Source organism: Halichoeres trimaculatus, unplaced genomic scaffold (assembly GCF_033239565.1).
Source record: "Halichoeres trimaculatus isolate MK-OKI-2021-1 unplaced genomic scaffold, fHalTri1.1 fHalTri1_scaffold_5, whole genome shotgun sequence".
Classification (NCBI taxonomy): domain Eukaryota; kingdom Metazoa; phylum Chordata; class Actinopteri; order Labriformes; family Labridae; genus Halichoeres; species Halichoeres trimaculatus.
The window spans coordinates 32,709,253-32,725,338 of NW_027437183.1; the positions used below are offsets into that span (position 1 = coordinate 32,709,253).

The following is a 16,086-nucleotide window of genomic DNA, read 5'->3' on the forward strand; positions in this document are numbered from 1 at the left end:
TTGAGCTTTAATAGTGAAAGAAAGCCTCCTTAAAGATACAGTATATCATATTCACTATTTACATAAAGGTTAATATAGTTAAAGATAACACATAAATTAATAGACTTTACATTGAAGTGCATTGAAAACTTTGCAGAACTCAGTCCTGTTCCAGCCCGGCTTCACCTGGAGTACAGAGCTATGAAAGGTGTGTGTATGAGGTGAACACCACCTGATCTGCAGGAGACCCCCGATCCAGCCTGACTGCAGCCCAAGACCAAGCCGAGCTGCAGGGGCCCATCCCCCCACACATCTCCATCAGAGTCCTGCAGAGCCCCCAGAGCGGCCTTTTCTCCAGATCCATCCCCTCTTGGAGAAAACACCACCCGCCGCATGTTCACCAAGCTGGGGCTCTCTCTGGCACCACCTGCCGCTTCCTGCAGGTCGTGGAAGAGGAAGAGCAGATCCACCCTCAGCTCCACCGTGTCACCGCGAGACCACAGACTGTACCTGCAGGAGGTGAAAGAAGACAGGGTTTAGAGCAGGTCTGTGAGCCCTTCAGGCTTCTTTCAGTCAGCTATCCAACACTCTGTGTGTCTTCAGAGGCTCTCAGGCTGATGGAGAACTCAGTGAGCGTAAATAACATCACATCAAGAGCTGAGTGTTTACCTTGTGGGGAGGTCACGCTTCGCCAAGGATGAGATCACAGGATGGATGTCCAGATGTTGAGGGTTGGCCAGTTGGAGGTGGAGCTCGGCTCGTGTTATTGTCAATGATAGATTGTCCCTGGTGAGGAGAAACTCCACATCTGTGTCTGAGGAGGAGAGGGAGGAGAAGGAAAGTCTATCAGTTTGGTTTGAGTGAGAGCTGTTTACATCACATCCTTTGGCGTCAGGCTGCACTGTGATAAATCCCAGGGATCAGAGTAATATCTCCTCCACATCGGGGATGTCTTCGCTCTTAATGCCTTGTTAATCTGTCAGCAGGATTTCTCCACACTGCTCCACAGAGACATTAAGCCAGCTAAGGCCTATTTGTATGCAGATAACATGGTCCTCCATACAGCTGAGTGAAATATGGAGGCTCAGCAGCTTTCACTTTTACATCTTATGACATTCCTGCAGAGTCACTATTCAACAGTGTTTTCATTAAGGCTTCTTTACTCTGTATTTTAAAGGAGGTGGAGCACTCTTTCATCCTGGCTTAGTGGGCATGCTCTCTGTATGGGCTCCTTTAATTTAAAGTGGGAGCTTGCACATGGCTTTAATAGCTGTTTACTCTCTTCAGCTGATCTCTGACTTCAGAAAAGTGATCCATCCTAATTAGGAACAAACTGACTCATTTGGAGATTAAATGGTCACAAGTTATGTGACCTTGATTTTAAATGTGATCATTTATGATGTTTGTCTGACTCGTTTAGTAAAAGGGCCTGATGCCTCATTTATCTGCAGAACCAACATAACCTTGTTGCATCCACAGCAGTAATAAGGAGGCTTCACAGAAAGCGTGTGCATAGCCGGCTCTCTTTTGTCTTACCTCCTCTCAAGCGACCTTGTATTCCCTTTACGCTCTTGCAGTTTAGTCCCTCCTGACAGCAGCGGTAAATCCTCCGAACAAAGCTGAAAAGATGTTTCCCGGGGAAAACCAGGCCCTGAGAGGCGCCCGGGGAAAAGGGTCGCACACGGAGCTGCAGCACTGTCGGATTATCCTCCTGAGTTTGTTTTGAGTTCTCCAGCCAAGGCGCTGCGAGCTCCGCGCACTGCTCCCTGTGCGTCCCCGTGACCCCGCGCCTCCACCGCCTCGACGCGTCCGTGCGTAAAGTTATCCCGGAGGATCCATCTGCAGGTTTGGGCGACTGTGACAGAAATCCAAGCGTGTCGACTGCGCGACCGAACACACCACTGTCACTTGTCAAAACAGGGAGGAGAAGTACAACAATCCAAATACAGCGCGAGTAAGCCATGGTGATGTGTCCAAATCCAGGCCCTCGGATCTTCACAGCGATGAACAGGCCGCTCCTCTGGTGCCAGGTCTCCAAAAATCTGCCTCCGGCGGGTTCGCCCTGTCTGCTATATACCTCACTGACAATGGGAACATCTTACCACTTAGAATTTGAATCCTGACCCTCCTCGCAGACCCTGCCCCTCTTTTTGTTCGTGCCCTTAACCACCCATTTGCCCCCCATCGCTTTCTTTTAATGCGCGTGCATAATGAGGCGCCCCGAAGAGCGCCGACCTCATCTATTCAAATTCAGTCACTTAGCTAATGACTCTAATGACTCCATATTCGGATCATCAAGAACGATCTTGTTTACAACACATGCGTGCAGAAAACAGTGGCACCAAACATGAGAGATAACATTTTGCGCGCTTGTGTTTGGCCTTTCCAAGAGAGGCTCGCGCACGTCTCTCTCTGCGGGTCTGTGGAGACCAGTCCGAAACAAAGACCCGAGCCCCGGGTGGAGAACAAAAGAGGAAGATTGAAGGGTCACATGCGGGCCGCTGATGACCCTAATAAGTCTGTGTAGCTCCTGTGGTTTCCAGCAACCATTTACAGAAAGCAGCTGACACAGGACTCAGGGGTGAGAGGATCATGGTTTCATTTAATATTCACTAACAACACTCTACAGAAAATCACAGTGCATCTCTTCTCAGTTCAAAATACAAATGAAGCTTTAAAAAGGCAAAACAGTTCAATAAAAATGGAAAAACTGAAATAAATAAATGTTTGGGACCAATTACTTTAGATTTTACGGATGTGTAGACTGAACGGATACAGCCTGTGCTTTAAAGGACAGCATGACTGTGTGCTGGAATAAAAAAAGAGGATGTTTAGTTTGAGTTTCCTATCAAATTAATAAGGTTATTAATTAATAAGGTGACAAAATGTGTGTAAACAGAATACAGCAAAAAGAAACAGATATCAAGAACACAAACAGCCTTTCTGTAAACAGTACTGCTACCCTCTGTGTCAGAGCCGTGTCAAATTAAAGTGGAAAAAAAAGCTTTGTTCTGGGTGTCAGTGCAGTAAGGTCATAAGAAAACACAGGTTGATATCTACGTCAGAGGAAAACTAGAGCAGCTACAAAAACACAGGAAGCTCGACGTCACGTTTTCAAGATGTCTCGGATTTAAAAGTTTACTCACAGGACAGTCCCTCCTACTTTAACACAGCTCCTCTATTACAGCAGGTTGACGCCGTGCTTCAGGAGCCGGTGCCGGGCTTTGGTGGGCAGAGAGAAGGCGCTGTCCTGGTGGTTAGGGATCCCAGAGTTCCTCACCGATCCTCCGTGCTGCTGGAAGTAAGTCTCCTGGGCCACGCTGCGGGTTCCATACACTGCAGCTCCAGCACTCCTGCAGAGAAATGTCCCACACATTTACATTTCAAGCATGTCGAATAATGAAGCCAAGCCGGTCGTACGATGAAGAGGAGTAAGAAAGACACAGAACAAAAGGAGAGTTGTGCTCTCAGTGAAAGCTGCATGCTGGGGAGTGAGGTCTGTGCAGGTCCGGGAAAAGAGCGTAACTCTGCAACGATGTGATGACAGAAAACACGACGTGACAAAACCGACCCCAGCCCCCGACTTTTACTGGAAGGGTCATGAAAGAAGGACACCCCCCCCAACCACCACCATCATGTCACTGCCGTACTGACCTGATAATAGCCTCCTGCAGAGTTTCAGTGTTATAGAAATGCGAGTGAAGAAGTGATGTGGCCCTCACAAAAGGACGCTCTGGGGCTCCCCCTGGTCGACCAGACAGGTTGGCTGCAGAGGTACACAACAACAAGAGAGTCAGCGCCACAGCGGCACGTTTACCTGGACAGACATGCCTGCTGCACTAAAGATCAGAGAGTCACTAATTAGTCATTAGCTCATGCAAAGACAAATATAAACAAACCATCTCTGAGAGGCCCTGTGCCAGCCAGGTAGAGACAGAGGAGGAGAAAATACTCACGCTAGAGGAAAGGTGAGAGCTGAGAGACTGGAAAAGAAAGGATGATCAGAGATAAGAAAAAGCAAGGAGGGACATACAAAGAGGGATTCAAGGTGATGAACATATGAGCGTCATAAGAAGAGGGGAATACAGAAGAGATGTGAACATGTTACAGGAGAAGAGAGGAGACATTTGAGTGTCATAGGCAAAGAAGAGATATTTATTTATGTTACGCAAAAAGAGAGACAAGTATGAGATTGAAAGATATGAGATAAAAGACATGAGTATTGCACAAGAAGAGAGATACATGTGTATGATGGGAGAAAAGAAAAGATGAATAACAAGAGAGAAGGAAAAAGAAGTGTTTCTGCTGCCTCACCTGTCAGTGTGCTCTGAATACAGTCAAAGTGGGCGAAGACGTACGGTCCTGGAGCCCCCGGAGCTACAGGAGAGACGTTCCTCAGATGGGCCTCCAGTCCGTTGAGGGACGCCAGGCTACTGTGATACTGAAACGGAAATTAAACTGATATCAGACCTTTAAAAATAAATCGCTCATGTTGAGTTGTTGGCTGGGTTCCTCTCACCACTTCCTCCATAGACGCCGTGTCGCTCAAGAAGTGCGGCTCTGCCAGCAGAGCCAGGACCAGACCTTTGACCCGGTGCAGGTACAGCATCATGGGGATCAGAGGACTCTCCTCTGGATTGTCAAAAGATTCAGAGCGAGGTGAAGGACAGCTCATCTCTGCCCTCTGCTCCTCAGAGCTCTCTCCTCGGCTGGCGTCTTCCAGACTTTTCTCCTCTTGTTCGTTTCCACATTCAGCCGCTTGGAAGTCACAGGCTGGCCCATGAGCTGCGTCTCCATCCTCCCTGTCTCCATTGAAACAAGGATTTTCTTCAGGCACTGTGCTGACTCTTTCCTGGTGCTCCTGGCTGCCTCCGCCTTCATTGCTGTTAAAACTGTGGTAATAGGACACTTCCAGCGCCTCCTCCTCTGCTTCATCAGAGTGATTTCCATTTGACAAAGACGACTCCAGCAGCTGTGGAGGGGGGCTCGCTGGGTCGCTGGTGCTCTGCGAAGTCGACGGGCTGAAAACTGAGCAGTCAGATAAATGGGGGCTGAAGGAAACCTTCATGTACGACTGGGAGCAACCTGGATCTGAATTCTCCGACTCTGTAAAGGTCATGTCGGACAACGTTCTGGACAGGCGGGTCCTGGTTGGGGGCGTGTCTTTGTGTGAGGACGAATGGGAACTGGAGGGTAGAAAACAGGATGAGATATCAGACACACATGAAGCATCTAAACAGCGTTTGTCAAGCACCTTCTGTAAACCTCTTCACTGACACTGGCTGAGGGAAGGGGGTACCTGAAGTCTTTGTCGATGGGGACGGACTGCAGGAACTGGAGCTCAGACATGGTCAGGTACACAGTTGTGTAGCAGACATCACCTCCAAACGGGCTGGAGGTCCTCTGTCCATTCAGCTTCTGAGCCTAAACCAACAGAAAAAGAGCAACAAAGACATCACATTATATTTACTCATGTTCCTGCAGCATCAGCTGCTGAACAAAAAAAAAAACGTAAAAATATTTTCATGAGCTGCATGACTGCCAGCTGACTGGTTGATGTCTAACACCAGACGTTCAGGTTAACTAAGAGGAAGCAGAGAAGACTGGACATGGTCTCAGTAAAATCATAAGACTTTGGGTTTAGATTCACAGATTCAGAGTCAATTACTCATCAGCAACACATTATTTACAAATCCAATACTTCCTGCCAGCTGTCGAAGGGCAGACAGCGAGCATTAGACTGATTTTCATCAGAACGACCACAATAAACAGCTGGTCATGGCTCAACATGTCAAACTGACTAAAGAGACCATGTCAACATTTAGTAACTCCATCCTGGACACCTGTGGTCTCAACAAAAACATACCTTTATTATAGGAATAGTCCAACATAGGGTTGCAAAGATGCAGAAAATTTAAGGGTTTTGTTGCTGTCAACTTAAATGAACCAAAAATAAAAAGCCAGAAATTTTTGGCTTGAAAATTTTGGAACTTTTATATTTTTTCTTGTAATGAACTGGAATGAGGCTTTAAAAAATAATTTGGTTAAATGACATGATTGAATAAAAATTCAACAGTGTAACACAAATCACATGCTCAAACAATTCCAAGATCATTTAATCATCAATCACTGCTTCACCAGCCCACAGCATTTCCACTGAGACCACATTTCTGGATTTGGAGTCTGGTATTTGATGGTCTGGTTTAACTTTAAGAAGAGGACAAATTCAAGTTAAACTATTTTCATTTTTAGAGGCTAGCTGAGACTAATATCTATGCCTGTATTCATGAAACTTGACTTTATGACTTGTTTTTGTTCATGTAAATGACACCATAAACAGTGAGTAACACAAATAAATGAAAGCAGAAAAAATGAAAACAAAACAAGACAATCATTTTCTAAGTTTCTCAGTTTACATGAGTGAAAAGAAGCAGGAAGAAGAACAAACTTATTTAATATCTGACACTCAGACTCAGTTTGGAAGAAATCCTGAAAATTCAGTTATGTCATTTAAAGATACTGTGTTAGGCATGTGTGTAGGGATGGGTACCTTTCACATGTGAAACGATACGATACCAATGCCCAGTACCTGGCAATCGGTACTGGTACTCAACAGTACCAATTTTTAGTACATTTTTGTGTTTATGTGGTAAAAAAATCAATTTGTTTAATAATAAAATATATTTTTAAAAATAAATTTAACATATTTATTCTTCAATGTATAACCTTGCAATGTTGTGTTCGTGTCCAGCATGGAAAATTGCCTACTCTTCCATCCCCTCACAGTCACAAGGATGCATTTAGGTACGTAAGCATGGTACCTTTTGATTTTACATGAATTGGTACCTGGTACTTTTGACAGAATTCAGTTGGTACCTATAAAAGTACCTGATTTGGTACCCATCCCTACATATTTGCAAGCATATCTGCTTACAACAAACCAAAATGTTTAATATTTATACATGTGTATGACCAGGTAAATTAAAGTGATATAAGTTACAGTTAATAACAGCTAATTTACAAAAAGTCCCATGAAAAGTTTCCAACTTTAAAAAATTCCTGGAATTTGCCATTCTAGCTCTACATTTTGCCATTTTATCATTCAGGATTAATAATTTTAGCATTTAGGAACCTTTATCCATAGCTACCTCATAAATAAGAAGAACACAACTGCTGAGACAGCTAATTGATTTTGTGCAAAGTCACAAAATGTATGAAAGGGTCAGGATGTTCCCCATGTTATCATTAAGTTGTTACACTTAATCAATTTTTTTGTTATCAACAGAGGTCTGTCTTGTGTTTTTGTACAGACTTGGACTTTTTTTTAAGTCTTAAAGCAGGGCGAAGTCAGCTCAGCTCTGTCTGTACAAGATATGCAGCACCTCCGAAGATCTACAGCACATGACAACATTTACTGGCAAACCACTGTTTTTATGGTTAATTATACAGATCAAACAGCCAAGATATAATGAGATAATGTGAAGTTAATTAGCTTTGGATGCTTAGCATAGCTAACTTGATGCTGGCTTCAGTTTCATATTGACTGCTCAGACCTGACTGATGAATTCATTTTCTCATCTAACTCTGAGCCAGGAAGTTGTGTGTCAAATTGTGTTAGCAGCGCTGCTCTTTGAGAGTGTTTTATTAAACTGTCCCTGAGGGAATCAGAGCACCGTGTTGATTCACATCTCCAGCCTGGCTCATCTGCTTCCTGACTTCACTCAGTGTTTCCACCACCCTGACCCACCTTGTTGTACGTTTCGTTCTCATGAACCATCACTTTCATGGTGAGCTGTGGACTCATCTGTGTGCTCACCACTCTGTGGGAAAGAAAAGGAAGACAAGACAGATTTGACAACCTGCCCTTTAACAGAGAGTATCCAGATGTCAGGTGGATGTTAGTGAAATTCAGAGGTCTCACCTTCCTCTGAACAGAATACAGCCTGCTAACACTAGAGGGCAGCGCTGGCAGGCCTGCAGGATGAGAGCCGCTTTGAGCAGGAGTAACGGGTCAACCTGAGGGCCAGAGTTAGAAATGTTATTCTTTCAGAGCGTGTACACGTTTATAAACCAAAAGTTGATAAATTTAAAGATTGATTATTGCATAAGATTTTTTAGTGGTGGTTTAAATATCAAGGTTTTCAGATTTCATGTTAACTATTTTATCTTGGCTCACACTTGACGTCTCTCTTTGTGTTTAACTGAACCCAGAGACATGACAGATAACATTTGAATAAATTATTTTAGCATTTTTTACTTGGTAGAAAACAAATGAAAGAAGACATCTCCCTCCTGTGTGTTCATGAGGATGAAGTGTGCTCTTTCACAATACCACAGATGTTAAGACACGGTCACATCCTGTCTGAAATCTGCACATCATGTGCGTGCAGTGACAGAAGCAGCACCACAGCCGTGTTAGCTAAGAAAGAGTTAGGAAACACAATGGAGAACATACATTAGTTGAGTCGAGGGTCCTCAGACAGCTGAAGATGTAGTGAAGCTCTGAGCAGCCTGACTGCAGGTGGGAGAGGTACTGAGCCCATCGAGCAGCCAGAGCCTCGTGACTGTTGAGCTGCAGATTAAGACAAAGGTGAAAATACTATGTAACGAAGAGCCAGTGTCCCCTGAAATGAAAACAATTTAAATGTGTGTCCCCTTTAAATAACTTTGGGCCAGACAAGTCTTAAAACGGGGTGAGCTTATAGTGAATGACTGTTATGTAATGGAGTAGAGCACCTGGTAGCTCCGTCTGACAGATCCGTTGTAGAAACAAAAGAGGTTTATGAGCTGATCCAGGAGCTCACACACACTAACAGTGGGGACTTCTGCTGAGCAGCCAAGAGCCTGAGCAAAATAAACAAAACCCACACTCAAAATAACGTCCACAAACTGAGGGGAGTGAGACATCAATGATCAAAAGCCTTCCTGAGACCAGCAGGTGGGCCTCTCGTCTGCTCACTCACCCAAACGAAATCATCTCTCATGCGCACAGCGAACTTGTTGCGGCGCAGCCTCAGCACGCGTACAGGGGAAAGAGACAGCTCAGAGACGCAGCGGGCCACGCCAGCCAGCTGACCACAGAGCAGCTCCTGCTTATCTAAAGAGGTCTGACAGAAACACACACACAACATCAAACATGATTCATCAGACTCATTAACCAGCACATTTCCTGAGGGTCAAACCTCTTCAGGGTAGAAGTAGCAGATCCCCTGTCTCGTAGGGTCGCCCTCTCCTTTGACCTTAGATCCATCGTAGAGGAAGAAATAAGTACACCTGTAAAACACAGCAGCAGGGCTGAGGTCAGAGGGTTACAGCAAACACAGTCACTGTCATTAGCTTTCGAGTAAAGTGGCTGGTTTCACAGAACAAAACACTGCTGTTTTATTCTTCTACTCTATTAAAGCTGAGATAAAAACAAATTTATGGTGTTTTGTGGCGGCAGCTTGGTTAAGGAATAAAAATGAAGTTAAACAGAGTTGAAATTCTAGGAGTTATGATTGATCATAAACTGTGGAAACTTCACAAAGAACACATTCAAACAATACTATCTCAGTCTGTTGCAGTCTTATAACACCTGTTTGTCAAACAAACACCTTTTGAGGAGGACATTTCTAAATATATAGTTTTGTTGGCTCAGTATTCCATAGTTAATGGCATATTGTGACCATAGACTTTAAAAAAAAAAAAAAGTTTAAAAGGACGTCATTTTGTCCAGCTCGAGGTGAGGTTGCCACGAAAACTGCTCCCCCTGGTGGCTGGCTGCAGTATAGGTCAAAAAATCCATCTCCCCAGTCATTGCAGATGGGCTGTGGTCAAACTTTAACAAATTAATATACCTCGCAGAAATGTTTCTCACGTCCAATTGTTGCGGTGATTTGAAGATATCATTTGGCTGCCTTGTATTCAAGTCCTCTTTTTTTCTAGGGATTTTTTTTTTCATTAGTTATCAGAGGTTAACACCAAGGTTTTACCTCATGTTTAATGATGATTGACAGCTGCTGTTCTTGTGTATTTTTGGGGGGTACTGTAAAATGTGTCTTGAGTTAGAGTCAAGAAGTGATTAGACTTTGGAAAAAAATAAAAAATTATTATTATTTTTGTCACCTGGCTCCACTCAGATTCTCCCAGAATCCCTTGCAGACTCTGGCTGCACAACAATCACCAATGGCTGCGCCTGTGACTGGGGAATTTTGGCTTTAAAACTGTACAATACATGATAGAGCCACGCAGTCGACTCTATATACAGTCAGTGACAGTGACATTTGTGATCTGGGGAAATGCATATTAACATATAGAGCATATCTTAAAACTCCAGGATAAAAGCTGTTTGAAGGATAAATAAATCTTAGTTTTTAGAACTATACAACTCCTCTATTCATCAGATCTGCACTTTAAGAAGTTTAGACCTTTTGTCTTTGAGAATATTAGAAAGAAATAATTACAAAATAAAAAAGTTAAATAATTTAAGATATTATTATCTAAAAGTAGAGGTCGACCGATATGGGTTTTTTGGGGGCCGATGCCGATGCTTTCCAAATTTGGGCAGCCGATGCCGATATGCATAGCCAATTTTTCCATTTTGATATTCAGGCCGATTGTTAAATAAATATATATTTATCACATTTTTGTGAAACGCAGCAATTTCTGAGCAACTAAAGAACAAGCCGTGTCCAGTCCTCTGAACATTTATTCAGCTTTCAAAACAATGAAATATTTTGTCTGAGTAAACACACAATGTAACAAGCAGTAGTAAACATTCACACTCTTCTTAAAATGTCAAAAAAGAAATTTAAACTTATTAATATAATTTGAACAAAAGTATGTAATGTATCCAAGTGGTTCCACAAGTTTGAGGTGCTCATCTTTTTTGTGCCTGATCAAAAATTGCGTCATTTTATACAATGGATCAAAAATCGGCTTTTTAAAAGAAAATACGGCCAATGGCCGATAGAGACACATGTCCAAATATCGGCCCGATATATCGGCCGGGCGATATATGTGATGAGTGATGAGTGATGAGTTCAAACTATGCGGTCATTAAAAGTAATTTACAACAAAAGAAAAATCTTTTGGTGTAAATTTCTTTCTTTCTTTCTGTTCTTAGTAATATTATATCACAGATTGTACAGGACAAACAGGAATGAGCTTTGGGTTTCAGCCTGATTGTTTTCGTTACTGTGTGAAAGGAACCAGTGTGAACTTGTGTTAGCTGTGTGATGTAAGACAGCTGTTCACACACACTGTAGAAATTTGTTCTATTAAAATTACAGGTAGAAATTCTATGTTATTTTACTAATTCATCAATCTGTTCATCCAATGCACATTTTGAGGCTTGTATTTATGATGTAAACCAGCTGCATGGTGGTGCAGTGTCTCACAGCAAGAAGGTCACCAGTTCAGGTGGGCCTTTCTGTGTGGAGTTTGTATGTAGTCTCTCATTCAATCAACTTTGTCACAAAGAAGAATACGATTATGACACATGCTTAAAAAAGAAAATACAAAATTTTAAGCTAGCTTGAATAAAAGGTCCCATAAAAAGTGTTAAATCGTGAATGGAAACTGGGTTTAAATAGAACAATAGAAGGTAATGATTGGGAAAGTGTATGTTTTAGATGTCACAGAGAGCCAGGATGTCAGGAAAGAGTTTGACTGGAAGGTTAATGTAAAGATCTTTGGGAGCCTGCTGAAAATGTGTGCTTTTATATTTTTTATATTTTAAGACTGTCTGAGATCAAGGAAACTCTAGAAACAGACACCCCCCTGGACCTGTTACTGCTGTAAATGTAGCCTGGGCACCTGTTCATGAAGGATCAGTGTTATACTCTGCTCATTTTGTTGATGACTACAGAGAAACAATCACTTTGTACTAGATGAGGCCTAATCCCCCTCAGTTGACCAATGGTTTCAAAAACATCAGACATGTTTACATGATGGTACATATGTCAACCAAACTATGGAGAACAGTCATTAATGATCTGAATTAGGACTTGAATGGTTTATTTTTTGGATGTATCCTTAAAAAAATCACAATATGTCGCCATAAATACATTTTTCAATGATAAAGTACATCAGGATAGGTAAATATTCGGCACATGTGTGTAATAGGTTTCTTTTGTAAACATGTCAACAATACAAGTAAAAAATAAAAAAAGTAATTGTCAGTAGCAATGTACAACTGGCATGTAAATGTTCCCCTCTGCGTGGGGCTACCCTCAGTTTGTATGAGGCCAAACCTCAGTGTGAGGCTTTTGTCTTTATGATGGTGAAGTGACTGAGTCTTTGAGCTAATGGGGAAAAAAAGTTACTTAAAAAAGGTTCAAAAACATTAAACAAGCTTCAAAAAATGCCACAAAACTGAATGATAATCTTATGATTCACTGGACCCTGAAACATTGAATGAACACAGCCATTGACTGTTACACACTGTGTGCTCTGGTCTCCATAAAAAAAAACATGAAGGTCTGCTGTTTGTTTCTCAATCCAAATTAACAAAATTAATATTATTAAGCTTATTAGAGGCTGGAGGGTTTAACACATTGCATATACATGGATCAGAGTGGTGGTTTATATTTCACCACAGAGCAGAGAGACTGGGGATTAGTTTGTTTGTGCAATAATAAACCAGAAACAGCACTGTCTCTGTTTATCTTACCTTCTTGAATCCGACGGCATCAGCTCAGCCATCACCGACAAACTGCCCAGATAACAGTCAAATGTTGCTCAGGCATCAGTTATCTCGTACCCATGTATTTCCAACCCAACAGGCTCAAGGTGCAGAAGAAGAGAAAAAGATGAAGTTTGTTTAAGCCGAGAAACTGTCGGCCTCCTCCAAACCGCGCGGGGCTTCCGTAGATCAGAGATGATATCAAAAACAGAAGTTACATGACTGGAGGTCTGTGGTGACAGTTTCTCTGCTCTGTTTGTTTTCTAGTCTTCAGTGAAAGAAGTCAGTCACAGACTTTCTGCTGCTGCTGCCACCTGAGGAATGTAGATCAGTCACACGCAGAGGGAGTCATGTGAACGGACGGAAGGCGTGCAGGGACAAACTAGTTCGCCTTTTACAACCGCTCTAAAACCCAAAACAACACCTGTGTGTTACTTTTACAAACAATATAATGTAAAGTCTGTATTTTTAACTTGCAGCCTCCTGGTTTTTGGTCAAATTTTGCTTTTCAAATTGGGACGTATGCTTTGTCTTGATTTCGATACAAGAGCATGGATATTAAAAACATAATGTACCCTAAACAAACAAACAAAAAAGTTTCAACGATATCTGAGCGCAGCGAAATACACAAAATATTCTGAATGTGTGTTTATATTTCATGATCAAGAGTATTTTCTTGATGACAGTATGTTTGAGGAACTTTGGGAAACTATTTACATACGAATAACAAACCTAAAGGAGCCACTGATGAATACAGAGAAGTGTTAAGGGCAGGAGACCTAACACTCCATTTTACATTTTAATTTTTTTTAACCCAATAAGAAAGGATATTAGGAAAAGTATCACAATGATATGTACCTGACTTCCCTAATAACTGAACACGGCACAAAGTAATAATTTCTGTCAAATACATTATAAGGTTAAGTCGTACTTTTTTTTTTAGAAATGATAATTTTAAATAAAAAGAATCTTCAAAGTAGACATCTGGAGGAATTCAGAGATGCTTTATATGCTGGGTTATGTTTCGTAGTCCATGCTAAAAAATATGGTCACATATTGGCGAATTTACAAAAAAAAAAAAAAAAAAAGTCCCAATACACCTAAATCCAGCCTATGACTCTGCTCTGCTTTTTAAACCCCCCTTTTAATAACGATCATGATCGTTATTAAAAACTCCAAATTTGGAGACCATGAGTAATGTCATATAAAATTCAGTTTAACAGTTAATCTACAATGATATACACTGATCTTTTAAAGTATCAACAACAACAACAACAACAAAAAAAAAAAAAAAAAAAAAAAAAAAAAAAAAAACACATCTTGAAAAATTGCATTTCTTCCTCTTTGTCGGAATCTTCAAACATTGAAGACCAAAACTCTTACTCAATCTTATATCTAGCATGAGCGTTTTAGCAACATTGTAAAAGTTTTTCTTAAAAAAGATTTTTCTGAAGTACCTACTGTTTAATGTTGCTTGATTATATGTCTTTTTCCTTAAGCATTGCTCTTCTTGTGTTGACCTGTGTAAATCGCTACATGCAGATTTACTCTTCAGTTTTATTTTCCTTCTCAACACAGGTCGTATGATTTAATACTTTCACATGGTAATAGAGGCGATTTATCTACCATTATTTTACACCTGGTTGCACTGATGTGTCGTTAGAATGCGTACATAACGTGTTTATTGTCCATCATACCTATGAAATCATGACAGATGGATCGTGCAGCGCTCGATTGGTGATGCCTTGTGGATGAGCGCGTGAGCGCGCGGAGCCTTATCAGCCAACGTCTGGATCTGAGCTCCGTCAAACCAGAATCAGCCGGTCAGGACAAAGAGATATTACACACGAATTGCAAACATTGTGAAAGAAAGGCTCTGGGTTTTCTGTTGGAAAGAGACTCGGTTATTGGAGGAACAATTATTTTACGAAAAGTCGCAACCAGTCCGCCATTTTGACTTGTGTGTGACCGCCGTGCATGAGTGCAGAGCCCTCTGAGAAACCTGCAGGGTCTCTGGATCAGGTCCAGAAACCGGCAGCACAGAGGAACTCTGAACGAACACACTGGGAACTGAAAAGTCCAGGGCATGTTAAGGTGTTGCTGTACGGCGAATAACCAGCAGATACACTCTCTGATCTATCAAGACTCTTTTTTAAACACACATCAGTATAAAAACTACAGCTGCAAGGAAAACTCCCCTGATCCTTACGTGTTCTGATCTTCATCTGTGTCACACCTGTACACAAACGATGTCTATAAGTCCATTATTCATAGACTAATACCAACGATTCTATATTGTTGCGTTTTTAATGGACACACCATGACAAAAATTAACAAAGGAGGGTGAAAAAGGGATGCAAACCCCTCAGCCAATGACATCTAAAAGATTCAGGAGTCAGCCCACCTGGAGTCCAATCACTGAGATTAGATTAGAGGTATGGTGAAAGCTGTCCAGTCCTGGTTAACACACATCAGATGCAAGTCCACTTTTCTCAAGAAGCATTACCCGATGGGAACCATCCCTTGCACAGAAGAGACCCAGGATGAAGAACTGTGGGCTTTCATAAAGCTAGACAGGGTTAATAAAGTATCTCTAAAAGCCTTGATGTTCATCAGCACGTGGTCAGACAAAGAGACTATAAATGGAGGAAGTTCAGCACTGTTAACTGCTGTCCCTGTAAGCGGCTGTTCTTCAAGGATGACTGCAAGAGCACAGAGAAAAATGCTTTTTATAAGGTGGAGAAGAATCCTCTGGTGTCATCTAAAAACTGAAACAAATCTGAAACATGCTAATATCTTTGTTGATGAAACTATGGTATGTAAAACACTAAACGAGAATGGAGATTATGAAAGGACACCATCAAGCTGCTGCTGTCCAAAATGAATATTGCTGCGTGTTTAAAGTTTGCAAAAGAGCATCTGGATGTTACACAGCACTACTGGCAAAGTATTTGTGGACAAATTAAAACAAAATTTGTTTGGCTGGAACACACAACTACAAAGCGCACCAACATCAAAACCCCATCCTAACAATGAAGTATGGTGGAGAGGGTATCATAGTTTGGGGCTGATTTTCTGCCTTAGGGACAGATTTCTATTACTGATCACATAAAAAATGAATTCCCAAGTATATAAGTCATTTAGCAGGAGAACTTGAGGTTATCTGATGAACAACTAAAGCTCAGAATATTGGTGATGCAACAGGACAATGACCCAAAACACAGAAGTAAATCAACAACAAAAAGACTTCAACAGAAGAAAATACGCCCTCTGAAGTGGCTCAGTCAGGGTCCTGACCTCAGCCTGATTGAGACGCTGTAGCATGACCTTAAGAGAGTGAATATTGCTGAAAAGTTTTTTTAAGAGAAATGGTTCAACATTCCTCCTGACCTCCTCCTGTGCAGGTCTGATTTAAAGACAGGAAACGTTTGGTTGAGGTTATT

The 16,086-nt window shown here is 41.7% G+C and overlaps 2 protein-coding genes across 3 annotated transcripts; both read right to left on the minus strand.

The window, feature by feature from the left end:
• Positions 1-2,212, minus strand: LOC141791036 (uncharacterized). Its single transcript, XM_074671224.1, has 3 exons — positions 1,516-2,212; positions 649-793; positions 1-489 (listed from the first exon to the last, which is right to left on the minus strand). The coding sequence occupies exons 1-3, from the start codon at positions 1,940-1,942 to the stop codon at positions 162-164; spliced, it is 900 nt and encodes a 299-aa protein (XP_074527325.1). The 5' UTR covers positions 1,943-2,212; the 3' UTR covers positions 1-161.
• Positions 2,213-2,557: 345 nt separating this feature from the next.
• hps4 (HPS4 biogenesis of lysosomal organelles complex 3 subunit 2) lies at positions 2,558-13,040 on the minus strand. Of its 2 annotated transcripts, none has more exons than XM_074671223.1 (12): positions 12,632-12,672; positions 9,162-9,252; positions 8,943-9,086; positions 8,716-8,823; positions 8,435-8,551; positions 7,901-7,995; positions 7,727-7,799; positions 5,279-5,403; positions 4,499-5,165; positions 4,294-4,420; positions 3,634-3,745; positions 2,558-3,332 (listed from the first exon to the last, which is right to left on the minus strand). In XM_074671223.1, exons 1-12 carry the CDS (start codon positions 12,661-12,663, stop codon positions 3,161-3,163), a joined length of 1,863 nt encoding a protein of 620 aa, XP_074527324.1. In that variant the 5' UTR covers positions 12,664-12,672; the 3' UTR covers positions 2,558-3,160. The 2 variants fall into 2 exon arrangements, with proteins under 2 accessions (XP_074527324.1, XP_074527323.1); XM_074671222.1 differs by lacking the exon at positions 2,558-3,332 and adding an exon at positions 3,936-3,962 and having other exon boundaries at positions 12,632-13,040.
• Positions 13,041-16,086: the final 3,046 nt, after the last annotated feature.